Below are 22721 nucleotides of genomic sequence, written 5' to 3'. Positions count from 1 at the left end.
AGTTCGAATGTATTCCTATCCGTTTATGTACCAAAGCTTGTGCCCCACAAATGCACTTTGTCCTCGTTTTTGTTTTGATCCGGCACACACGACATCGGTCGACATAGATTTCAACCGTGCACGTCCTGCGAATGAACTCCCAGAGTCGACATCCTTTCGGGAGTGCGCATGTTCACCGGTAGCCAACCTCCCCGTTTCGAAAATGAACTCCGAGACCGGTACTTCCCCTGAAATCGTTCGGAATCCGGTTCGTTCGCTCGGAATCATGTGCTTAATCGCGGTGTCGTTACAAAAGTGATTGCATTAGCCCGCTTTCGCTTAGTCCCTTCGCAAGCCTTCGTTCGGTTGGATCTCGGTGTTGGATTTCCAGCAGGTTCCTGTTCTAGAACGTGTGCGGTTTTTGCTGCCTCTGATGTGATCCGGATCGGAAGGAATTTACTATCTACGTGGACTAACTCTTTCGTGTTTTTTTTGTTTTTGTTCGGGGCCATTGTTGGCGCCCACGTTTGTGTAGTGTGTTGTGGGGTCATAAAAAAGAATGAGCGCCGCGAATTGTATTGTGACGGGGACAAGGACAGTATGAGGCTATGTTTGTTTATTTTACCAGCTGGCGTTCCATTAGAGCCGTTCCCATCGATATGCACCGCTAGGAGTCGTCACCCAGATAACAACGTGGCGAGCCTGCGATGTGGAGGGAAATAGTATTCAAAATAGTTTGGAGTAACGAGAGTGGTGCTGGCGTATTGGGCCTCCGCAAGGTAGCCCCGTAACTTTGACCGGAATGTGGTGGTCCCCGAGATAAGGGGTCATTTGGAGAAAAACCAACAACAGAACGAAAGTGAGTGAGCCGAGAAAAATAAATTGACGCCGAGAGTTATCGGGGAAAATTGATTTCAGTGTGCGATTACGGTAATTTTCATAAATTCCTGGTGAAAATCGTGCAGGAAGGAATTAATTACAGCCGAATCTAAATAATGAATTAAGGGTCGACGACGGTGACGACAGACGACTGCTATCAAGCTAAAAGCCTCGCCGGGAGGGGTCGGAGCCAGAACGCATTTCAAAGGTCGTCGTCGTCGGCGGCGTCGCGGCACCTATATATTAGGGATGACGAATTTGCTAAGTGGATGAATGAGTATCAACCTTCCGCCGTGGCCGCCGTCGTCGTCGTCGTCACAAGGACTTATCCGGACTTACGGTCCGTGTGCGTGGAACTTCGTGGAACAAGGGGTCCACCTACTTGTTGTGGCAACCGCCCCACAGTGATTGTGGAAGAGATCCAAACCAAGAGGGTAATAATATAATAAATTTCTGTGGAAAGTACAATTTCGTGACAATCGGCAATAAAAACATTTCAAACAAAGAAAACCAAAAGTGTAAAAACCGGCAGAACAAGCGAAAGCTGCGAATAAAACGGAAAGAAACCGCTCCTCGTTCCCGCTCCTGGTCCTAGGGAGCCGGAAGCGCCCCGCCAACCGTAACCGCCGCCCAACTCAGTGCCCCAGCCCCGCCTTCCCTTAAAGTGACTGTGTGTAAGTGTGTGCGAGAGAGGAAAATATTTATTATGCAAGGATAAAGTGAAGTGAGAAAATTCAAAGTGTTTTATTTTTCCTGCACTCTCGTCGTCGCGCGGTATTCCCAACTACCCGCCCCTGGCACTGATTCTCTGTTTTTAACTCCGGTCTTGGATTTTGGCTCGGTGTCGGAAAATCCGAAAAACGACACCACCGACGTTTCCCACGATATGGGTAAAGGTGGTGGCGCTTATCCTTGGCTGGGGCACGACCATCAGCACCAGCAATACCATCATCGCCGTCATTAGAGCCTCCGAGAGCCGTACGACTCCCTCCCTCCTCTCGCATCAGCATACCGGCACACACGAAACTTAAGGAACTGAACCGAAAGCGCAAAAGGCTCCCCCTTAAACGTGTGTGTGTGTGTGTGCACCTCACCATTTGGAGTACAACTCCTCACACGAGACTTGAGCCCACAAGTACGTACTCAACAGCAACGCTTAGGAGCGCTTGCAGCAGTAGTTAGGAAGAAGGCACTTGCCGTTTGCACACAACTTCCACCACCACCACCCGGCAAGCAAATCAAGGAAAGAAATTTCTACCACACAAGAACTGTTCTGTTGCACGGTGAAGGAAGTGCAAGTGGCAGCAAGAAGTGTTAGCATGAAAGCATTAAAATCGAATGCAATGCTGCTGGTTGCGAGTGTTTTGCTGATTTTAAATGGATTTCTCATCACGAGCACGCACAGCGAGGAAGGTAAGAAAAGAGTTAAGTCGGTACTCTGTTGGCGAATGGGGTGGGATCTTGGGGAGGAAACAGATAGGGTGTCTTATAATTGCATGATGTTAAGAGCACAGTTTAGCAAATCAGTTAAGATGATTTTAACGAAATTGGTTAGAATTATTTCAGCTTTGTGTTAAGCTTAATGTTCAGATACTTTCTCAAAATGTGAGATTCGAGTTGTTCAAGTTTATTTCTATATAAAACAAAAAAATGTTGCCTCCATTTCTGAGGAAAAAAACTTCTTTAAATATGGATTCTCAACTTTTCCTCGCCTTTACGTACATCTATCAGCTCAGAGTTAAGAACTGAATAAATGTCTATGCGGTTCAAACATTTTTGTTGTTGGCTGGACTAGATTTGAAGTGTGTTGCGTACATTAACTGTCTGATTTGTTTTAGATCATTTAAAGCTTCTAAAAAGTAGAAGTAGGGTTGTTTACTTCTCTGTTTATGTTTTAATTTTGTTTATTCTTTCATGTTGAGTTCTTTTATATGCGTTTAGCTGGTTGATATGTTTTGCTTGTTTATTTTTTGTCAGTTTTATAAGTTAGAGCTTGTTTTTGAATATTTTTTCATCGACAGTTCATTTTTATATGTAACAAATTTCGTTGAGACACGGTCAGGATCAAAACAAAAATTACTGCATACTTGCTTGACCATGACCAAGACCGGGGGATTATTTTTTTATCATTTTGAAGTTTTTATACTATTTAGGGGGAATTCTCGTATGTTCCTGCAAGTTATGCACTCACTCCAAACTTATTTTGTGAAACTGTTGATAGAAACTGGCTTGCTCTCATCCTATTTAGCTATTTATCACTTGATTTCTGATGAAAATTCTTTTTATGAACTGAAATTGAATTTCAAACTGCTGATAGGTCAACATTAGAAGCACGGTGGAGTTAGTTGCTGTTTCCCTATATTATCTTAAACCTCGAAAAAGTTTAAACTACACAGTCACAAATTGTGTAAATTTGGAAGGTGTAATTTTGGAAGGTTGAATATTACCTCTTTTATGATGTAATTTTACCTCAATTTAGACTGAAAAGGCGACATTACAACAGAAAAGTGGTAAAATTACACATTTTCAGAGGTAAAATTACACATTTTTCTGACATAAAAGATGTTCCCCTTTCCAGATGTAATGTTACCATGATTTTTTTTTCTGTGAAATGTAGATATTTTTCGGTCTTTTTTTATCAATAAATTAGTTCTGAGTTCTCTGAATATTTCATTAACATCCTAAGAACGGTATGGAGAAAACCGATTAGAAATATATACTATATATTGTGTTTCACTTTCTTTATTTAGAATGTGTTCGATTCAAAATATTTTATTTAATTTATTTAGTGTTTATTAGAATTTAGAAATAAGAGCGCCGGGACCGTGGTGTAGGGGTAAGCGTGATTGCCTCTCACCCAGTCGGCCTGGGTTCGATCCCAGATGGTCCCGGTGGCATTTTTCGAGACGAGATTTGTCTGATCACGCCTTCCGTCGGACGGGAAGTAAATGTTGGCCCCGGACTAACCTAAAAAGGTTAAGTCGTTACACAGCAAATAAAGTAGTGATCCAGCTGCGTGTAAAAGGCCTGGGTGTAAAATAAATTTTGCATTATTTTATGAAATTCTGTGTAATATTACACCCTGAAATATGTAGCCCATCAGTATGGGAAACTTACTTGACCGAAATGTCAAGCTCACATATACGTTTATCCTTTCCATTTTTCATCGGTCTGATGACCGAGCGAGCTAAGGCGCCAGTCCTAACTGATGGTGCTTGGTTTGAATCCCGTCAGCTGCAACTTTTTTTTTGTGTTTACAAAAATTGTAGATGCAGCGTGTAATATTAAGTGTCTATTTTGACGAAGGTGATGTGCATGCTTTTGCATGCGATTTTACCATCGGATTTTTTGCTGTGTAGCTCAGTCCAGGTGTAGGAGTCGTCTCCCTGGGTCCTGCCTCGGTAGAGTCGCTGGTAGGCAGTTGGACTAATAATCCAAAGGTCGTCAGTTCGAATCCCGGGGTGGATGGAAGCTGAGGTGTAAAAAGAGGTTTGCAATTGTCTCAACAATCAAGCCTTCGGACACTTAGTTTCGAGTAGGAATCTCGCAATCGAGAACGCCAAGGCAATGCTGTAGAGCGAATAATTTGATTTTTTTTTAGAATTTAACAGTTCTGCTCCAGGATGTTACATTTGCAATTCAGAGATTTGGAGAACCTTTCAACTGAGATCAATTCAAAAGCCTTTTCATGAAGGGTACATGTTTCTACGTTTAGATTTTGCTAGCTGAGTGCTTTTTAAGGGAAAATAAATTTTGAGAATTCAAAATATTCTATCGGTGAAAATTGCGTTTTTCAGAAAAAAAATTTTCATACTCATGGAGACGGCTGGTACTGAATAAAAATCCAAGAAGAATGTAAAACATTTTAAAATTTACATTATTAAATGTCGTCGCCATCGTGCTAACTTGTCGTACGTGCATTTTGGGCCAAATTGAGTTAAGAACGCCATTTTGTGCAGCTCACAATGCCTCAACTTTTGACCTTTACAGATCCCCAAAATTCGATTTCAATCCTGAGATATTCAACAAAAACTGAAAAAACTCCGTGCATTTTTGTCACTTTACATATGAAAGTAGTTTCAATTTTGTCGTGCTATCTTGTCACTCCATGAAAATTGATGTAAGTGCGACAAAAGGCCAAAGGGATTTCAGGCCAGGAAAGTCAGGATGCGTTTGTCGCACGTACAAGCTAGACTACCGTAAACATTTGTAATTATAACTCGGGACTCCAGCAACCAACTTCAACCAAACTTTGGGACAATGCACAGAATGGTGAGCCAAACAAAACGTGTTTGTTATTGTTTACATTGCGTGCTCTCGTTTTTGAATATTCAAGGTCAAACATTAAAACGCGTTTTTCTCGGAACGTCAATATGGCGGGTGCGACAAGATAGCACGACGACGTCGATGTTATATTTTAGGCTTCTCAAGAATGTATTAATATTTACTTGAGCCACCATGCGTCTCCTTCCACGGTACTTTATATGGGAAACACGTTTTATCCGAAAAACGTAAATTTATTTTATAGAATATTTTGAATTGAACATTTTCATACAAATAAACCATTGTTAAATATACCTTTGTTTTCAGGTTCAATAGAGGCTGCAAAATAAGTATTTTCCTATTTTTTCTAATTCAGCTGGAAATAGCATTTTCTTTCTTCTTTACCAAATCTAATGGCGTAGATTTGCTGCAAATATCATATAAAATTAATTTGCCGCAGAGAGTTTACTATAGCATCGAATCTCTGAAAAGATAATCCAATTGTAGTTAACAAAAAGTTGCAAATTTTCAAAATTCTGTGATATTTATCCATTCTTGTTTATCCAAAATAACGAGGTAAGTTTTCGAACTCATTCAATTTTGAAAAAATATCATTTAACACTGGTACGCCCAACGCATGTCCAACTTACACGAACGCCCAAGCCTCCCAAAAAAGCTGAAACGATCAACTCGCTGTTTCTCGAGCATAACTTAACCAATCGGGTTAAGTTCTTGTTTCCAGGGATTTGTAAGAATGTCTAGATGATCCTAAAATTTTGCAGAACTTGATTTGAACAAATCTGTAAATTCTGCTACTGAAAACATCGTTCCAACTTTTTTGATACGACAGCCTCCGCGGAATTTTCGGCGAATTTTTTTTTACACGCGAAAAAAAAATTAGGAACGATGTTTTCGATCGCAAAAATTACAGATAAGACCAAATTGAGTTCTGCAAAGTTCTAGGATCATCTAGACATCCTAAAAAATCACTGGAAAAAAGAATTGTCTTGATTGGGTGAGTTATGCACGAGAACCAGCGAGTTGACCGTTCCAATTTTTTTGGAGCCTGGGCGTTGGAATGTTAAACAAATTATTGTACGTCTTACAAAATTCTGCGAAGCGTATTATTAAATAAAAATGTTAAATTTACAGTGTTCCAAGACAACAATTTCCACGCAAACGGCATGAACCAAACCAAAATAAAATAAGTTTGAAATCTGACTAAGTATTTTTGATTTGTCAATCTGAAAATGATCGAAGTAGCTGTAGTAACAAGAGAGAAATAAACAACACAGAATTTTGAAAGCTTGCAACTTTTTGTTCACTAAAATTTTATTAACTTTTCAGAGATTCGATGTAATAGTAATCTTTCTTCAGCAATTTTTTCTACTTGATATTTGCTACAAATCTACGCAATCAGTTTTGATAAACATGAGAGTTATTGACATTTCAAGATAAATTAGAAAAAAATAAATAAAAGACCTTTTTTTGCATTATCTAACGAACGACGGGTCGCATGATGGATTCGGACACCATTTTAATCGAAATATCTGAGATCCGGTCTCCAAAAAGTGTACAAATAACACTTAAGTGCTAATAAGTTTTGATAGGGTTGTCAGATCTTCAATGTTCATTGGAAAGGTCTTTTTAATACCTTTCTGAAAATGTATAACATGATAGGTTTTTCTTGCAAAAACCACCCTTTTTACAATCTACCGGACATATGCCAAAATCGTTTTTTTAGCATAACTTTTGAAGTATTTAACTAAACTTGCTGATTTTAAATAGAGACCTATGAGACCCCAATATGGATCGAATGAGACTAAAACAGTCAAAATCCGGAGAGTTATCGAGTGACAATTTTTGTGTCCACCCACCTACACACATCCACACAGACATTTGCTCAGAACATGATTCTGAGTCGATAGGTATACGTGAAGGTGGGTCTACGAGGTCGACTTAAGAAGTTCATTTTTCGAATGATTTTATAGCCTTTCCTCAGTAAGGTGAGGAAGGCAAAACAAAACAACAAAAATGTGTTGGATTTTCCACACAAATTCCTAAACAAAGTTGATATGCTGTGCGGAAAGCTTGCTCAGATCGCACCCAAATTTTAGGGGGGTGGGTTGAGGTCTGATTGTGACCAGAAAATGGCTATTCAGATGAAAAGCACCTAATATACGGTTGGCACAACAGAATATCATTTTTTGAAACCAGAAATGATGCTGTGATATTTTTTTTTCAGGATTAGATGCAAATCAACCCTTAGCATTTATATTGTCACTTTCCAGGACACCCTATTCGTTGCAATGCTCTCACGCTACTGATATGCTCTCCCTAGTTGGTAGGTGTTACTATTCTGAGCTGCTGCTGCACCCATCCACCCTCCAGCACAGTCACAGAGTACATTTGTGTACGTACAGACATTTTTGCATCTAGATTGATAGATAGCAAGATGTAAAGTGGATGAATGGCACCACACTCGAGCATGAATATTCCAGACTGTCGATTAACTACCACACTAAACGATGCAAGCGTAAACTCTTTCCATGAGAGACTATGTGTGTGTGTTTGCATTCTAATCGTAGTACTAAAATGTAATTTGGAAACCTACCACCAGCTTTGATGATAATAATCTCAAGTTGTTGAAAAACGAGCTAAATGGAAGGATAGTTCGTGTTCTTGTGGGATGCAGGATTGAGTTCATACACGTTTGTGAAGAGCCATACCTTCTGCTTGCCTCTTATACTGATAAAGAAATTCAATTTATATATTTGATTGTTCTCAACAGACACACATATCGAATCAATGAGATATCTTGCATACAAATGTTTGCATTTCAAGGAAGCTTAGGAGGGGCTTAAACAAATCCTGTTGATATTCTATATTGAAGACTTAAGTGCTTACCTGCAAATTGATTATAGATTGACTAAAATAATTGCATTTCTGTAATTGATTACTTTTCATTACGGGTTTGAACATAAAATTGAAACATCGAGTCATGGAAATCCATTATGACTAATACATTGGCTCCAAGTCTGATATGAAATCATGATTGCTCCATATTTTAAAAATTATTAAAGCTCGCAAAAACTTTATGAGTCTTCTTCACACAGTGAGAGACTACAATACTGTGCAACATTTTCATTGAAATCCTTTCACATTGTGGTTTGGCACACGGTTCCTCTACACGTGTACCAAAAGCACATTGAAATGGTTTCCATTTTAAAATACTTTACGGTGCAAAAATTTCATTAACAGTCCCCAGGTAAAATTAATATCGATAGAGCACAAAGGAGGAAATACCTGGCTAGTGGAGGAGCTTTTCTCACAGCTTCCAGCGCAGAAATATGCGTGTTCCAACTAGAAGCAAACTGACGGCGTACACTCTAGGCAGAACTGCTGGGCGGCGAGAAAAAGGCGAAAAGTGGTAATAAATTTCCACTAAGAAAACAATAGGACATCATCCATGCTGTGCCAGACTTGATGCTGCTGGAACCGTTCTTCGTCGGTTTGCCTGCGGCGCACACTTTGAGTCAAAGCCCTGGTCCTGGCATCAGGACGACGAAGACGACGACAACGTTCGGCGCAGAACACTCGAATTTGGGCCGCATCAGCTGGAGGTATCTGGTGGTGTTGAAAAATTGAAAATTTTCTCCTCCTGCTGGTCGGCTGGCTTTGGTCGTGAGCTATGACCTACCACAGGAGGCAACGAAGAAACCACACTGAAATAAAAAAAAGTACTAAATTCCTAAATTCTAGGAATTTTGCCTCCTTTTATTATTAAGTAATCCAAAAAACTCGATTACTAAATAAGGAAAGCCAAAATTCCTAGAATTTAGGAATTTGGTACTTTTTTTATTTCAGTGCATATCGCGCTATCATCCCATTATCAGAATCGCCCTCCAAGGAATCGAGCCGCTTTTCAATGTCAAGATGTTCATGTTCTGGGAAATAATGAACGCTTATTAGATCCATGTAATTCTGGTGGCGAGATAATTACAAAACTAAAAGCAGTTCAGAATTAAATGCTGTTTAGGTTTGATGTTAACAGCATCGGATCTTAATTTTTTTTCAAAAATAAATGATGTCTTACAATATTATCGGAGAATTTTTATTTTTCTCTTTTGAATTGTTTTACAGACCGGTTCGACTGACCTAACCTCAAGATAAAAAAAAGTTCAAAGTTTATGAGTTTCAGTTTTTTTTTAGAGAAAAATGTATCCTTTAAAATATTACAAACATGTTTTATCAAATCTCATGTAATCTAGAAAATTGTTCGACCCCTGTTTGATTTTCGTAAAATGTGGTTTAATGAAAGATGGCTAAAATCGCAAATTTTTCGAACCACCAAACATGGTGCAGGTCACCCTACACAGCAAAAAAAGTGTAAATTTGAATTGTGTAATTTTAGAAGGTTGAATATTACCTCTCTTATGATGTAATTTTACCTCAATTTAGACTCAAAAAATGACATTACAACAGAATAGTGGTAATATTACACATTTTCAGAGGTAAAATTACACATTTTTTCTGACGTAAAAGATGTACCCCTTCCCAGATGTAATTTTACCATGATTTTTTTTTCTGTGCACCATAAATTATTTTTCTTTGTAGTAGCCTCAAAACTCAAAAATGGAACCCTCGGTTTGTGATATTTTCATATTGAACTGCTGTATTTGTCTGCTCTACAACTTTGTAGAATACTGGTTGACTACACAGCTAAAAAAGTAGTAATCCAGCTGCGTGTAAAAGGCCTGGGTGTAAAATAAATATTGCATTATTTTATGCAATTTTATGTGATTTTATACCCTGAAATATGTAGCCCATCAGAATGGGAAACCTACTTGACCGAAATGTCAAGCTCATATACTGCCCATGTTCGCATAAATGTCCCATATGCAAAAACAGCAAGCTGAGAAAAACGCATTTGAAGTTTGTCCCATACATAAGGCTATGTGTTAAGTTTTCGCGAAAAAACTGGATTTCCTCCTGATTTCTAGAACAAAGTACTGGATGTTATAAGCTCTTTCGAAAGAGCACACAATTTTGAACCAAACTGCATCATTAACTCGAAATCGATGAAAATGCATATGGGACATTTATGCGATCAGGGGCAGTATATGCGTTTATCATTCCAGCTTTACATCGGTCTGATGGCCGAGTGGGCTAAGGCGCCAGTCCGTACTGTTGGTGCTGAGTTTGAATCCCGTCGGTTACAACTTTTTTTGTTTTTGCAAAAATTGTAGTAAGTCAAGCATCAACAATTCCCGTGCTCCGAATCCTTTTTCCTCTCCCGGTGAATGGTGGAGATGGGAGCGGCCGGCAATGGATGGCTTTCATGGTGCTGCCTGTTCTGTTCGGGTAGAATTGGTTTTAATTCCCTTTAATCATTTTCTAAGCAACCTGGGCTGGGCAATCATCACATATACATGAAGAAATCCAGACTGCAACCCGCTAAGATCACCATCTCCATGCGAATGCGAATGCGAATGCAAAAATTGTACATGCAGGGTGTAATATTAAGTTTTTATTTTGACGAAGGTGATGTGCATGCTTTTGCATGCGATTTTACCATCGGATTTTTTGCTGTGTAAGTTGACCATAAAGGAGGGGTCAGCACAATTTTTATCCGATTTCGTGTGAGTTTACCCAAACTAAACAGATTCGCAGATTAAATAATTGATTCCAAAACAAACAAATCAACAGTGACAGAATTAGGGTAATTTAAAAATAAATGAATAAGTTATGAAACACATCATTGTCTCTTAAGCTTGCTTGTATGTAAAGAAAGAATGCTTTCAGTCAGTTACATCTGATATGAATTAAGCTCACAACAGTTCTGCTTCTTATTTCGGGAACTGACATTGACAGAAAGGAAAAACATTCCAGCGAAACATCGTAGATTGGTGGATATCTCATCATCTGTAATGTACAGCGTCACGCGATTCAACAATTGTAAGAAATTCACCCAAAACGGCAACAGTGGCAGATTCCCAAGCAAAAAGCTTAATCCATTTTCTTCGTGATCTTTTGTCGAAGAAAATTAGCAGACAAAAAAAATCGAGAACGAGATGATCGTGCCAGAGGAGGAAATGTTTAGTTTTGGTTCGTGCTTGCTGCTCGCTAGCCGATTAAATTGTATCACTCCTCGCCAAAATATCCTTTCTTTTGTTACCGGTTTTTCCTAGAGTTGTGGCTAGCAGTTGGAATGATGCGAGCGAGCAGAAGAAAAATCCATTACCACACAAAAACACGTGAAAATTTGAACGATAACAAAGCTCTAGCAAGAGAGCATTGCAAGAAAAAGCTCAGCGAGTGAAAAGCAGTTGAAATTATATTTATGGAACGTAATAAATCACTACAACAGAGCACATTCATCTCTTTACCACGCGCACTAATTTGGAAAAGAGGGTGTATCGTCCCAGTGGAGCTTTGCCCTCCTCCCAACCCCGTCCAAAAATCGTTCCACCACCTTGTGGCCACCAACTTCGCTGTATGGGTGGAGGGGGTGGTGTCGCGCGTTTGTTTCAGATTTATTTCTCTCACCCAGATTTGTCCCCTCACACATTCCCGACCCGACTCGACTGGGTTACATGTACTCTTGATGAACTGATGGTTATCGATTTTCCGGTGGTGATGATAAATTACACGTGAAGGCCAATTCGTCTATTGAATGTGAATTTTCAACAGATTGGTATCCAAATTTGAGCGATTTATTATCCTCGAGGGGAAATCGAGGGTGGTGGATATGGTGGCGATATGATGGAAAGTATAAATGGGGTAGCTTTAATAAAAGACATTGAAACAAATATGAATTCAGGTTAATGAATTTCAGCTTAAAAAAATGAATGCGGCGATTTTTTTTCTGCAGCATTACTTTTAGTCAAACTGCATTATCGGTAAATCAGTTTGAATATTGCATTAGCATTTAGAAAGTGTCATATAAGTGCTTTGGTTTATCCTTCACTACAATGTTTTTCATGCGATTTTCTTATTGGTGTACTTACCGGCTGCCAATTTTATCCGTTTTTATAATATTTCGTCTGTTGTATGCTATTTTTTAACAACGACCATGCTGTTCAAAAATGACTTAATGATGACGTTTTGTAAAATTCTACAAATATGCTTTTACCCGATTTTGGAAATTCGCTTCCGTTTCCCGGATATCGCAATGCACACTTGTGACACAGACCAATTTTTCATTTAAAAAAACGTGCTATTTTGTAACACGCCATACAATTTTTTGGAAATTTTTGAATGTTTTTCGTTAAACTATTGATTTAGACTTTTTATTGTTTGTATGGGAATTGAGTGATTCCCATACAAACTTAATAATAATTTGAAATTTGTAACGTTTGTTTAGCGATAGTAAACGAACCAATCGCTTCAAAAAATTTGACTCCATCATTCATAGTTTAAAAAATATTTATAAACTTTAAAATCTATTTTCTCGAAAATCCAAAAAACTTTTTTCTTAGTGATGTTAACAAACTTGGATTTGTTTTATTCTTAACTTATTTTTATTAGGTCCTTTTAGGTGCTGTGACCAGGTTCGGACCGAGGATCGATAAATAACTAATATATAACCAGGAAATCCTTAAACTGCATACTTGGAGTTCAAACTTGGAATTTTCCTGAAAGGCATATATTTCAAACAATCATTACCGTAAACCGGGGTGACTTTGATAAGTTTAAGACCTTTCTACAAAATTAAGGGTACAAATTGAATTCGTATGGAATGGTTTAAAATCATACTGACCTTAGTACAGAAGTGTTCAAAGTACTTCAAGAACATAATGAAAAGTTCATATTTTGAAATGTTTTCAAAATTAGTTAACACGAGAAGTTAGAGCAACACGAGAAAAGATCGGATAAGCATTTTGACAGTTTGAACTGTTTTGCTATTTCTCAAGCTTCAGGTAACTTTTTCTCAAAACTCGTGATGGGAAACAATAGCTGACCTTCCCAGATACTATTTAACAATATGGGTTTTGTAAAATATAGTTGCATATTGCCTGGGAAATTGCAGAACAGTTGCAGCTGTCAAAATGCTTATGCGCTTTTTTTCAAATGTTGCTCCAAAAGTGTCATAATGTTCTCAATGAAAATAAGGATGAATTGGAAAACGGAATGCATGTTCGGGTTCTTTGGACAATTTTCCACTAAAATAAGATAAAATTAGTTCATAAATAATATATTTCTAGATTAAATTTTCAAAAGGTCCTATCTGCATAGGAAACCCATGAGGGATAGGTTGTTTTGAAAATTTAATCTAGATTTGATGTGTTTTTGAAACACATTAAAAAACAAATTTTAAGGCAGTATAGAAGAACAAATTTCATATGAAATGAGAAAACTTTTGATTCATGTTTCGAATTCAGTTTAAAATGCAATATGACTCGATAATAGTTAAAAAAATGATAGGTGACTTTTTAACAATTTAACCTAAATTTTATTTGTATTTTGTTAAGTTAAATTAGTTAATTAAATCAAAAAAAATATTTTTTTCTTTACTACTATAGTAGCAACTCTAGTTAAGGTACATGACGTTAAAATTAAATTTAAACTCTTAAAATCTTATTTAACTAGAAAAACTATACCAAAGTCACCCCAGATGTCATAATGAGAATTTTCAATGAAACTATTTTTCTAAACAAGATTGAAATTTTTTGTTTTAAAAATTGTGCATGGACCTTGTTTGGCCTATCAAAGTAAATGTAAATAAAAATAATAATTTTAAGACAAATCATACCAGTTGAAACATATTCCATAAATAAATTGAAATCAAATCAATGTCGCCTCGGTTTACGATTCTTTAAATGCTCTGCTGCTGTATGTATTCCAGTGTTCCGTGATTGTCGAATGTGGATAAACATTTGATAATTATGGAACATAATACTCGGATAGAAATCCTGTTATGCTAATCCGGTAACCGTATGTTGTCGAATTTGTAAACATTGAACATTGATATTTTTACGAATTCGCTGTAATTGTTGTTAAAATTGACAACATTGTTGTTCGAAACCAAATTTAATAATGGAGATTTTGAAAGCATTTCAATGTTTACAACTTTGACAACATAGAATGACCGGATTTGCTTACAGGATTGAGTTAGTCTAGAAACATCAAAACCTGGCCTGTTACATGATATGCCTTTCAACACAATTATCGATCGATTTATCGTGATCGTGCTATCTTGTCACATCTGCAAGTGCGACTACTGGTTAAAGGCAATTTACCCGAGCAAGAGTAAATAACAAGGGAAATGCGTAATAATACCTTTCTCTGGTATCAATACTAAATTTTGGTATTCCACATTTAGTGTTCAGCCCTTTCAAATTTGTCTTAAGGATTGTGCAAGAGCAAAATGAGGTTTCATACCAATTTAAGGTAATGTTTTGATATTGCAAAATTGAACAATTTTTCAATGATCGGACACCACATTTTGGTAATCTTTTGGTATTACAGTATTTTATCAAAATCCTCTGAAACTATTGGAAAATTTTGACCAATTTTGACAAAATGTTTAATTTTGCGCTAAAATGATGTCTCAAAGTGAATGCTTTCATTGAAAACCGAACATTTTAAACATGATTGAAATGACTTGAAATAGTGGAAAATTTTCTATGTCAGGATAAATAATGTTGCGCTAAAGTGACTTGAAACCCAAAAACTAACTTAATCCACCTATGTGGTTGGAGCCTTCCTCACTCATTACCATCAATGGCTGTACACAAATTTCATCTATTTTTTAGATCTGGATTAAAAAAAGAACATAAATATCACTTAAGTGGCCATATCTCGAGACAGGGTTGCCAGATCTTCTATGTTTTGGACTCGATGGAAAGGTCTTTTGATAACCTAACCAACGATGGGTCGGATGGTGGATCCGGACATAGTTTACATACATTTAAGTGAGATCCGGCTTCCAAAAAGTACATAAATATCACTTAAATGGCCATATCTCGAGACAGGGTTGCCAGATCTTCAATGTTGTGGACTCGATGGAAAGGTCTTTTGATAACCTAACAAACGATGGGTCGGAAGGTGGATCCGGACATAGTTTACATACATTTAAGTGAGATCCGGCTTCCAAAAAGTACATCAATATCACTTAAGTGGCCATATCTCGAGACAGGGTTGCCAGATCTTCAATGTTGTGGACTCGATGGAAAGGTCTTTTGATAACCTAACAAACGATGGGTCGGAAGGTGGATCCGGACATAGTTTACATACATTTAAGTGAGATCCGGCTTCCAAAAAGTACATAAATATCACTTAAATGGCCATATCTCGAGACAGGGTTGCCAGATCTTCAATGTTTTGGACTCGTTGGAAAGGTTTTTTGATAACCTAACCAACGATGGGTCGGATGATGGACCCGGACATAGTTTACATGCATTTAAGTGAGATCCGGCTTCCAAAAAGTACATGAATATCACTTAAGTGGCCACATCTCGAGACAGGGTTGCCAGATCTTCTATGTTTTGGACTCGATGGAAAGGTCTTTTGATAACCTAACCAACGATGGGTCGGATGGTGGATCCGGACATAGTTTACATACATTTAAGTGAGATCCGGCTTCCAAAAAGTACATAAATATCACTTAAATGGCCATATCTCGAGACAGGGTTGCCAGATCTTCAATGTTGTGGACTCGATGGAAAGGTCTTTTGATAACCTAACAAACGATGGGTCGGAAGGTGGATCCGGACATAGTTTACATACATTTAAGTGAGATCCGGCTTCCAAAAAGTATATCAATATCACTTAAGTGGCCATATCTCGAGACAGGGTTGCCAGATCTCCTATGTTTTGGACTCGATGGAAAGGTCTTTTGATAACCTAACCAACGATGGGTCGGATGGTGTATCCGGACATAGTTTACATACATTTAAGTGAGATCCGGCTTCCAAAAAGTACATCAATATCACTTAAGTGGCCATATCTCGAGACAGGGTTGCCAGATCTTCAATGTTTTGGACTCGTTGGAAAGGTCTTTTGATAACCTAACCAACGATGGGTCGGATGATGGATCCGGACATAGTTTACATACATTTAAGTGAGATCCGGATATATGTGAAAACACATTTTTATACATAACTTTTGAACTACTTATCGAAACTTCAATCTGTATAAAACTCGATCTATGGGACTCTAAACCAAGTCGAATGCAACAAGTTCGGGTCAAATCGGTTCAGCCAGTGCCGAGAAACATGAGCTAGTTTGTTGGTCACATACATACATACACACACACATACACACACACATACACACACACATACACACAGACATTTGTTCAGTTTTCGATTCTGAGTCGATATGTATACATGAAGGTGGGTCTACGACGTTTTTATACGAAGTTCATTTTTAGAGCAGGATTATAGCCTTACCTCAGTGAGGAAGGCAAAATGTTTAAGGCTGATTTTTACTTTTTTTGAAATACCCACTTAGGAAATTTGTAAAATTAAAATTGTAAAAATGATTTTCCAAGGGCGCGGGAATGCCTAAAAATAAATGTATGGCAATAACAAGTTTTGGTATTCCAGCAATATTCAAAAATCCAGAAGACCTCAACTTGGTATGGAAATGGTTCGATTATGTGGTATTATTTTACCCTTAGAATAACATGGTTTTGTATTAGGGTAATTCTCTACCAACTCACACGAAATCGGAAAAAGTTGCCCCGAACCCTCTTCGATTTGCGTGAAACTTTGTCCTAAGCGGTAACTTTTGTACCTGATCACGAATCTGAGGTCCTTTCTCATGACGGAGGGGCGATACGACCCCTTTCATTATTGAGCATGCAAAAAAAGAGGTGTTTTCAATAATTTGCAGTTTGAAACGGTGATGAGATAGAAATTTGGTGTCAAAGGGACTTTTATGTAAAATTGGATGCCCGATTCAAAATTGGATTGCCCGTAAAATTCGCGATTTTACAAAAAAAAAGTTTAGAAATTTGAAATCGCAAATCGAAGAGGGGTCGGGGCAACTGCTGTGTGAGTTGGCGGAGAATTACCCATTGTTGTGCCCTTCCACATACAAGGTTTTGGTATGATTTTATGGTATTTTGCCATCTATTACTGGGCAACCATGGGCACATTTGAGCAGTTCTCTCAGATTTCGGTCATTCGTTTTTTTTGTATTTTTTAATCCGACTGAAACTTTTTTGGTGCCTTCGGTATGCCCAAAGAAGCCATTTTGCATCATTAGTTTGTCCATATAATTTTCCATACAAATTTGGCAGCTGTGCATACAAAATGATGTAAGAAAATTCAAAAATCTGTATCTTTTTTCGATCGATTTGGTGTCTTCGGCAAAGTTGTAGGTATGGATATGGACTACACTGAAAAAAAATAATACACGGTAAAAAAAATTTGGTGATTTTTTATTTAACTTTTTGTCACTAAAACTTGATTTGCAAAAAAACACTATTTTTATTTTTTTTATTTTTTTATATGTTTTAGAGGACATCAAATGCCAACTTTTCAGAAATTTCCAGGTTGTGCAAAAAATCTTTGAGCGAGTTATGAATTTTTGAATCAATACTGTTTTTTTTTCAAAAAATCGAAAAATTGGTCGCAAAAAATTTTCAACTTTATTTTTCGATGTAAAATCAAATTTGCAATCAAAAAGTACTTTAGAGAAATTTTGATAAATTGCACCGTTTTCGAGTTTAATCCATATTTAGGTGACTTTTTTGAAAATAGTCGCAGTTTTTCATTCAAACCAAACATTCAATATTACGCCCTTTTAAAATGTTAGTCTTGGTTTAAAATTTTTTTTTTCGAAAGGATCGAAAAATTTCACGAATGTTTCATATTTTAACATTGAAAATCGGACCATTAGTTGCTGAGATATCGATATTGGAAAATGTTGGGTTGTTTGGGTGGAACTTAGAAAACATAAATTTTCCTGTTTTTAAACCTTTGCATGGCAATATCTCAGCAAAATATAGAGAATTTTCTCAGCTTTTCAAACATATTTTTTTCAAAGGTAAGCAAACATATGCACTAATAGCATAGCATAGCATAGCATTGGTGTCTACCCGTAGCTGCTACTTCGTTATTGACCAGGACCCCCAAACATTGCTCCGTGGACCACAGATGAAAAGTAGGAACCAATCATCACCCCTTCGCAATTTTCAAAGGTCCCTATCATGCTGATCAATACCGACGCCGGCCACGACCAGAGGTAAGACACGGGGAAGTGGATAAGAATGTTAGCCGATACTTGAGTGATGGGACCGCTAAATCAGCTGCGTCTCCGACAAAGTATCACATGAGTTTTGAGGGGTTAGTAAGATGGGTATGAGGTCAGGATTCACTGTGGTAGGTGATGCGACCATAAGCAATTTGTTTATCGGTTGAAATTTTAAAAATCTTAGGCAGCCGGCTGCGGAAAGATAGCTATCTAGGGATTTAAATATAGTATTATTTCGACCGCGATTCTCCAGAAATTCTCCGTCGGCGTGACTTCCGATCAACGGTGATGTAGGAAGGGCTTCATTAATTGAAATGATTTTATATCATAAGCCTTAAAAAATATTCGACGGCGTGCCTTCCAATCATCGATGATATAGAAAGGGCTTAATCCAGCAATACGACTTGCTAGTCTCAAAAAAAAGGTACGTTTTTATAGAAAACAATAAAAAGAAAACAACACAAAAAAAAACTCATCGGCCAACGAACGCGAGTGAAAAAAAAAACAATCAAAAAAGAAGGTAAAAAACAGAACTGCGCGTCCCGAAAATAACCACACTAATGATGCCATTATTTAATTATAATGACCAATCACCCCATGCACTCGAACAGCGACACAAAAGAGACGGAAAATATCACGAAAAAACAGGACTACGCGTCCACACAGGCACCGCACTACTGATCAGTGGGAAAACGTGTGCACTAATTTAAAAAAATGAAAAACTGCGACTATTTTCAAAAAAGTCACCTAAAAATGGATTTAACTTGAAAACGGTGCACTTTATCAAAATTTCACTAAAGTACTTTTTGATTGAAAAATTTTTGCGACCAATTTTTCGATTTTTTGAAAAAATCAGTATCGATTCAAAATTTCATAACTCTCTCAAAGATTTTTTGCACAACCTGGAAATTTCTGAAAAGTTGGCATTTGATGTCCTCTAAAACATACATAAAAATAAAAAAAAATTAAAAATAGTGTTTTTTTTTTTTGTAAATCAAGTTTTAGTGACAAAAAGCTAAATAAAAAATCACCAATTTTTTTTTACCGTGTATCATTTTTTTTCAGTGTAGTCTATATTCATACCTACAACTTTGCCGAAGACACCAAATCGATCAAAAAATTCCTTCAAAAGATACAGATTTTTTAATTTTTATACATCATTTTTGTATGGCCAGCTGCCAAATTTGTATGGAAAATTATATGGATAAACTAATGATGCAAAATGGCTTCTTTGGGCATACCGAAGGCACCAAAAAGTTTCAGTCGGATTAAAAAATACAAAAAATAAAATTTAAGACAAAATACCGATTTCGTAGAGAATTGCTCAGTTTGGTCCCTTTTATTTGCCCAAGTAATACCAAAATTTGGTATTCCCGTGTTATTTACCCCTGCTGGGGTAGGCAGACGACGTTTTGCGTTGTCGTATCACATGTAAATACCCAACGGCTACCAACGTTTTAAATAATAACTCGAGACTCCGGCAAAACAAATTAATCACATTTTGGAACAATGCACAAATTTCATGACTTGAATCTCAAAAATATCGATGGCAAAATGGAGGAATGTATAAATAAATCTACTCAAAATGTTATATCGTATCAAGTTAGTGTGACTACCGGTACAAGGAGTATGTGACGTTTTGTCGTGCATTGTAAACACGCGCTATGAATGAAGCTGCTGGAATTTCCTCCCTTTCCACCAACGTTTCAGGGCAATGTCATTGATCCTTTCACGGTATACCTACCAATTATGCCGATCACATCAGCACGAAAATTAATTATTAGTCGCAAATTTTCCACCCGAGTGTGTTGTACGAGACGAGCTTCCAGTGACGAGAAAGTTGGCGGACCCAGACCGCATCAAAAGGAAATCATAAAATATACAAGAGCGTTGGAAAAAGGCAAACCAAAATCCCTTATTCCATTTAATTAGCAGCTGCCTTACACCATGGCGAAACATCCTTTCATCATCATCATCAGAAGCAGCATCATCATGCTCAACTTCACCGGGGCGTCACCTGAACCGAGAGGCTCCACCGACGACCGCCAAACCAACCACCCTGGGACGACGACGCCGAGGTCAGAGAGATTGTGGGGAAGAGCCCGTTTTACTCATGGTTTCACAAGGTGGGGGGCCTACCTTCCACATAATAGTAAAAGTAGCGAGAAAAGCGAAACCCTTTTGCCGTTTTCCAAATGCTGCTGGGGCGTATAGAGTCAGTGATTTTGGTTTCTCTGATGTGCAAAACCGCGTTTGAGTTTCTTGACAAGAGTCCCCCACCCGGCCCCCTCGCTCCAACTCTGTCGTTAAAGCCAACCAATGGTGGCTGGGGAAAACGGCTGAGGAATGGGTAGAGTATTGCGGTTTTGAGGGCGGAATTATAACCAAATAGCTTATTATTTATAATGAAACCAAAATTTATGAGCATTTCGGGTTTTGTATTTTTCTTTTCTAGCGAATCGTTTTGGTTTTGTGAGATTTCGTTGCCTGTTTGGCCGAGGAAAGCTTTCTGTGCTTTCTTGTACTGTCCACTACGTATCATATAAGTCTCAAAGACATGTGGTGATTGATACTGCCAACATACTGCATTGTTGATCCAGAAATCTCGTGATCGATTCCCGTTATCATCAGCTTTTTTTCATTTCGTGGATGATTTTTTTGAGGAATGAACCTGAAAGTAGAAATCTCGTATACAGTTATAAAGTGAACGAATTTAAAGTAATTGATGATCATTAGGGTGACAATAAAAAAAACGATATTGGGGATACCTCCTGAATCGATTCTTTAGACAAATAAGTAACTGTGAACATTTTGAGCCAAACCGGTTAAGGTTTAGGGGTTGCTTTTGATCGTTGAAGTTAGTATGGAAAAATTCTCAAAAATGTATGAGAAAAAACATCACTTCAGATTTTTGCCGCAGGTCTCGCCCAAAATTGTCCAAGTATGAGTTTGTTAAAGGAATTGCAATACGCTCCGAGATAATCCTGATTTTTGGTGATTCATTTAGTGAAAAGTGTTTCCCCCAAATATATAAGCCGATTTTTTTTCATCGCATTGCTAATAACTCATCAGGATCAACTAGGATCTTCTTGCACCCTCCGACAAAGTTGTAGGGAATTGAATTTCTTTTAATGATTTTACACTTGCATAATTTTGGACGAGACCTGAGATCTCTCTTGAGATTTTCCAAAATTATAATTTTTTCTTGTCACCTCAATGGTCATTCATTTAATTATAACATTTGACAGAACTGAGCTTGTTAGGGGTCTTTCATCAATCAACTCAAAAGGTGTCAAAGAATGTTCCACGAAGTTATTCTGGTGTTTCGTCATCAAGGGACGACTGCTGGAACTCTATTCCTTCAGTCCGTTCCCTGTGCGTTTGTGCTATGAGTGAAAGCATACAAACATCTAACTCTTGCAAAACATTGTTAATAAATCCAAGACAAAGTTTCCATATCAGCGCAACTCGATGATATTAGATGCACAAAAAATTATAAAATATAAATATTGTAACAACAAGCCATAGTTTCAACATTTGCATGGAAAAAGTGTTTTAAAATGCATTTTACACTAGTTCAGTTGTTTTGCAATCATTAGTTTTCTTATTATGTAAAATTTGTCGAAAACATTTTTTTTTTTGCGAATTGAAAAACATTGAAAAATTTCAAAAATTCTAAAGATTTTTAAATCAACCCAAACATGCTAAAAATGATTCTAAACGCAGGGGAATGGAATTTAAATTGATTTCAACAATATATACAATACAATATGAAATATTGAAGTTTCTTGGAAAAAAATTCTTATGACCCCTGATTTTTCGAGACAACTTAGAAGGGGGAGGGAGGGGGGAACTTTATATAAAATTTGTACCAGATCATTAAAACTGACCACTGAGTTATGCATTGTAAGATAGATTTCTATTATTTTGGATTATTTAGAACCTTAATCGAAATCACTTTTTCTCTTTTTACATTTTACAAGCTTGTTTACAAATAATGTACAAGTTCACAGCTTCAATTCCAAACGCAGTTACTACACTCCCATCAAGAGTCGTAAACCCCAGAACAACATCATTTTATGTCGGAGCAATAAGCAATGAATTGAGTCGTCTTGAATTGGAAAAGTCTCGCAAGACTCAACAATAGCAGCAGCAGTTCAAACGAAGGTGAAGATTTCTCAACCAGAAGAACAAGCTATTGAGCGAAAAATGAACCCAAACAAGAGGATCGTTCTTTTTTTCTCCTTTTCTTGTGGTGGCACTTTTTGGTAAGCGAAAGATTAGAGGAAGGAAGGTTTGCTCTTTCGGTTCACTTTTACTCCTCTTGGCCCATTCACTCCAGAAGAGGAAACATAAATAAAACGGTCTAATATCCTTTTATTGTGCCAAATATC

General features: G+C 37.4%; 1 protein-coding gene across 1 annotated transcript in view; it reads left to right on the top strand.

Annotated features, from left to right (window-relative positions):
- Nucleotides 1-335: 335 nt before the first annotated feature.
- LOC120426638 (lachesin-like) overlaps nt 336-22721 on the top strand; it is a 50786-nt gene continuing 28400 nt past the window's right edge. The window contains exon 1 of the mRNA XM_039591427.2: nt 336-2271. Within this exon, the coding sequence (XP_039447361.1) occupies nt 2178-2271 (94 nt within the window). The 5' untranslated portion in view covers nt 336-2177. The remainder of the gene's footprint in view (nt 2272-22721) is intronic.

The sequence above is a fragment of the Culex pipiens genome, chromosome 2 (genome assembly GCF_016801865.2).
Source record: "Culex pipiens pallens isolate TS chromosome 2, TS_CPP_V2, whole genome shotgun sequence".
In the NCBI taxonomy this organism is placed as follows: domain Eukaryota; kingdom Metazoa; phylum Arthropoda; class Insecta; order Diptera; family Culicidae; genus Culex; species Culex pipiens.
The sequence above is the reverse complement of the archived record's forward strand: the minus strand, read 5'-3'. Positions and strand labels throughout refer to the sequence as shown.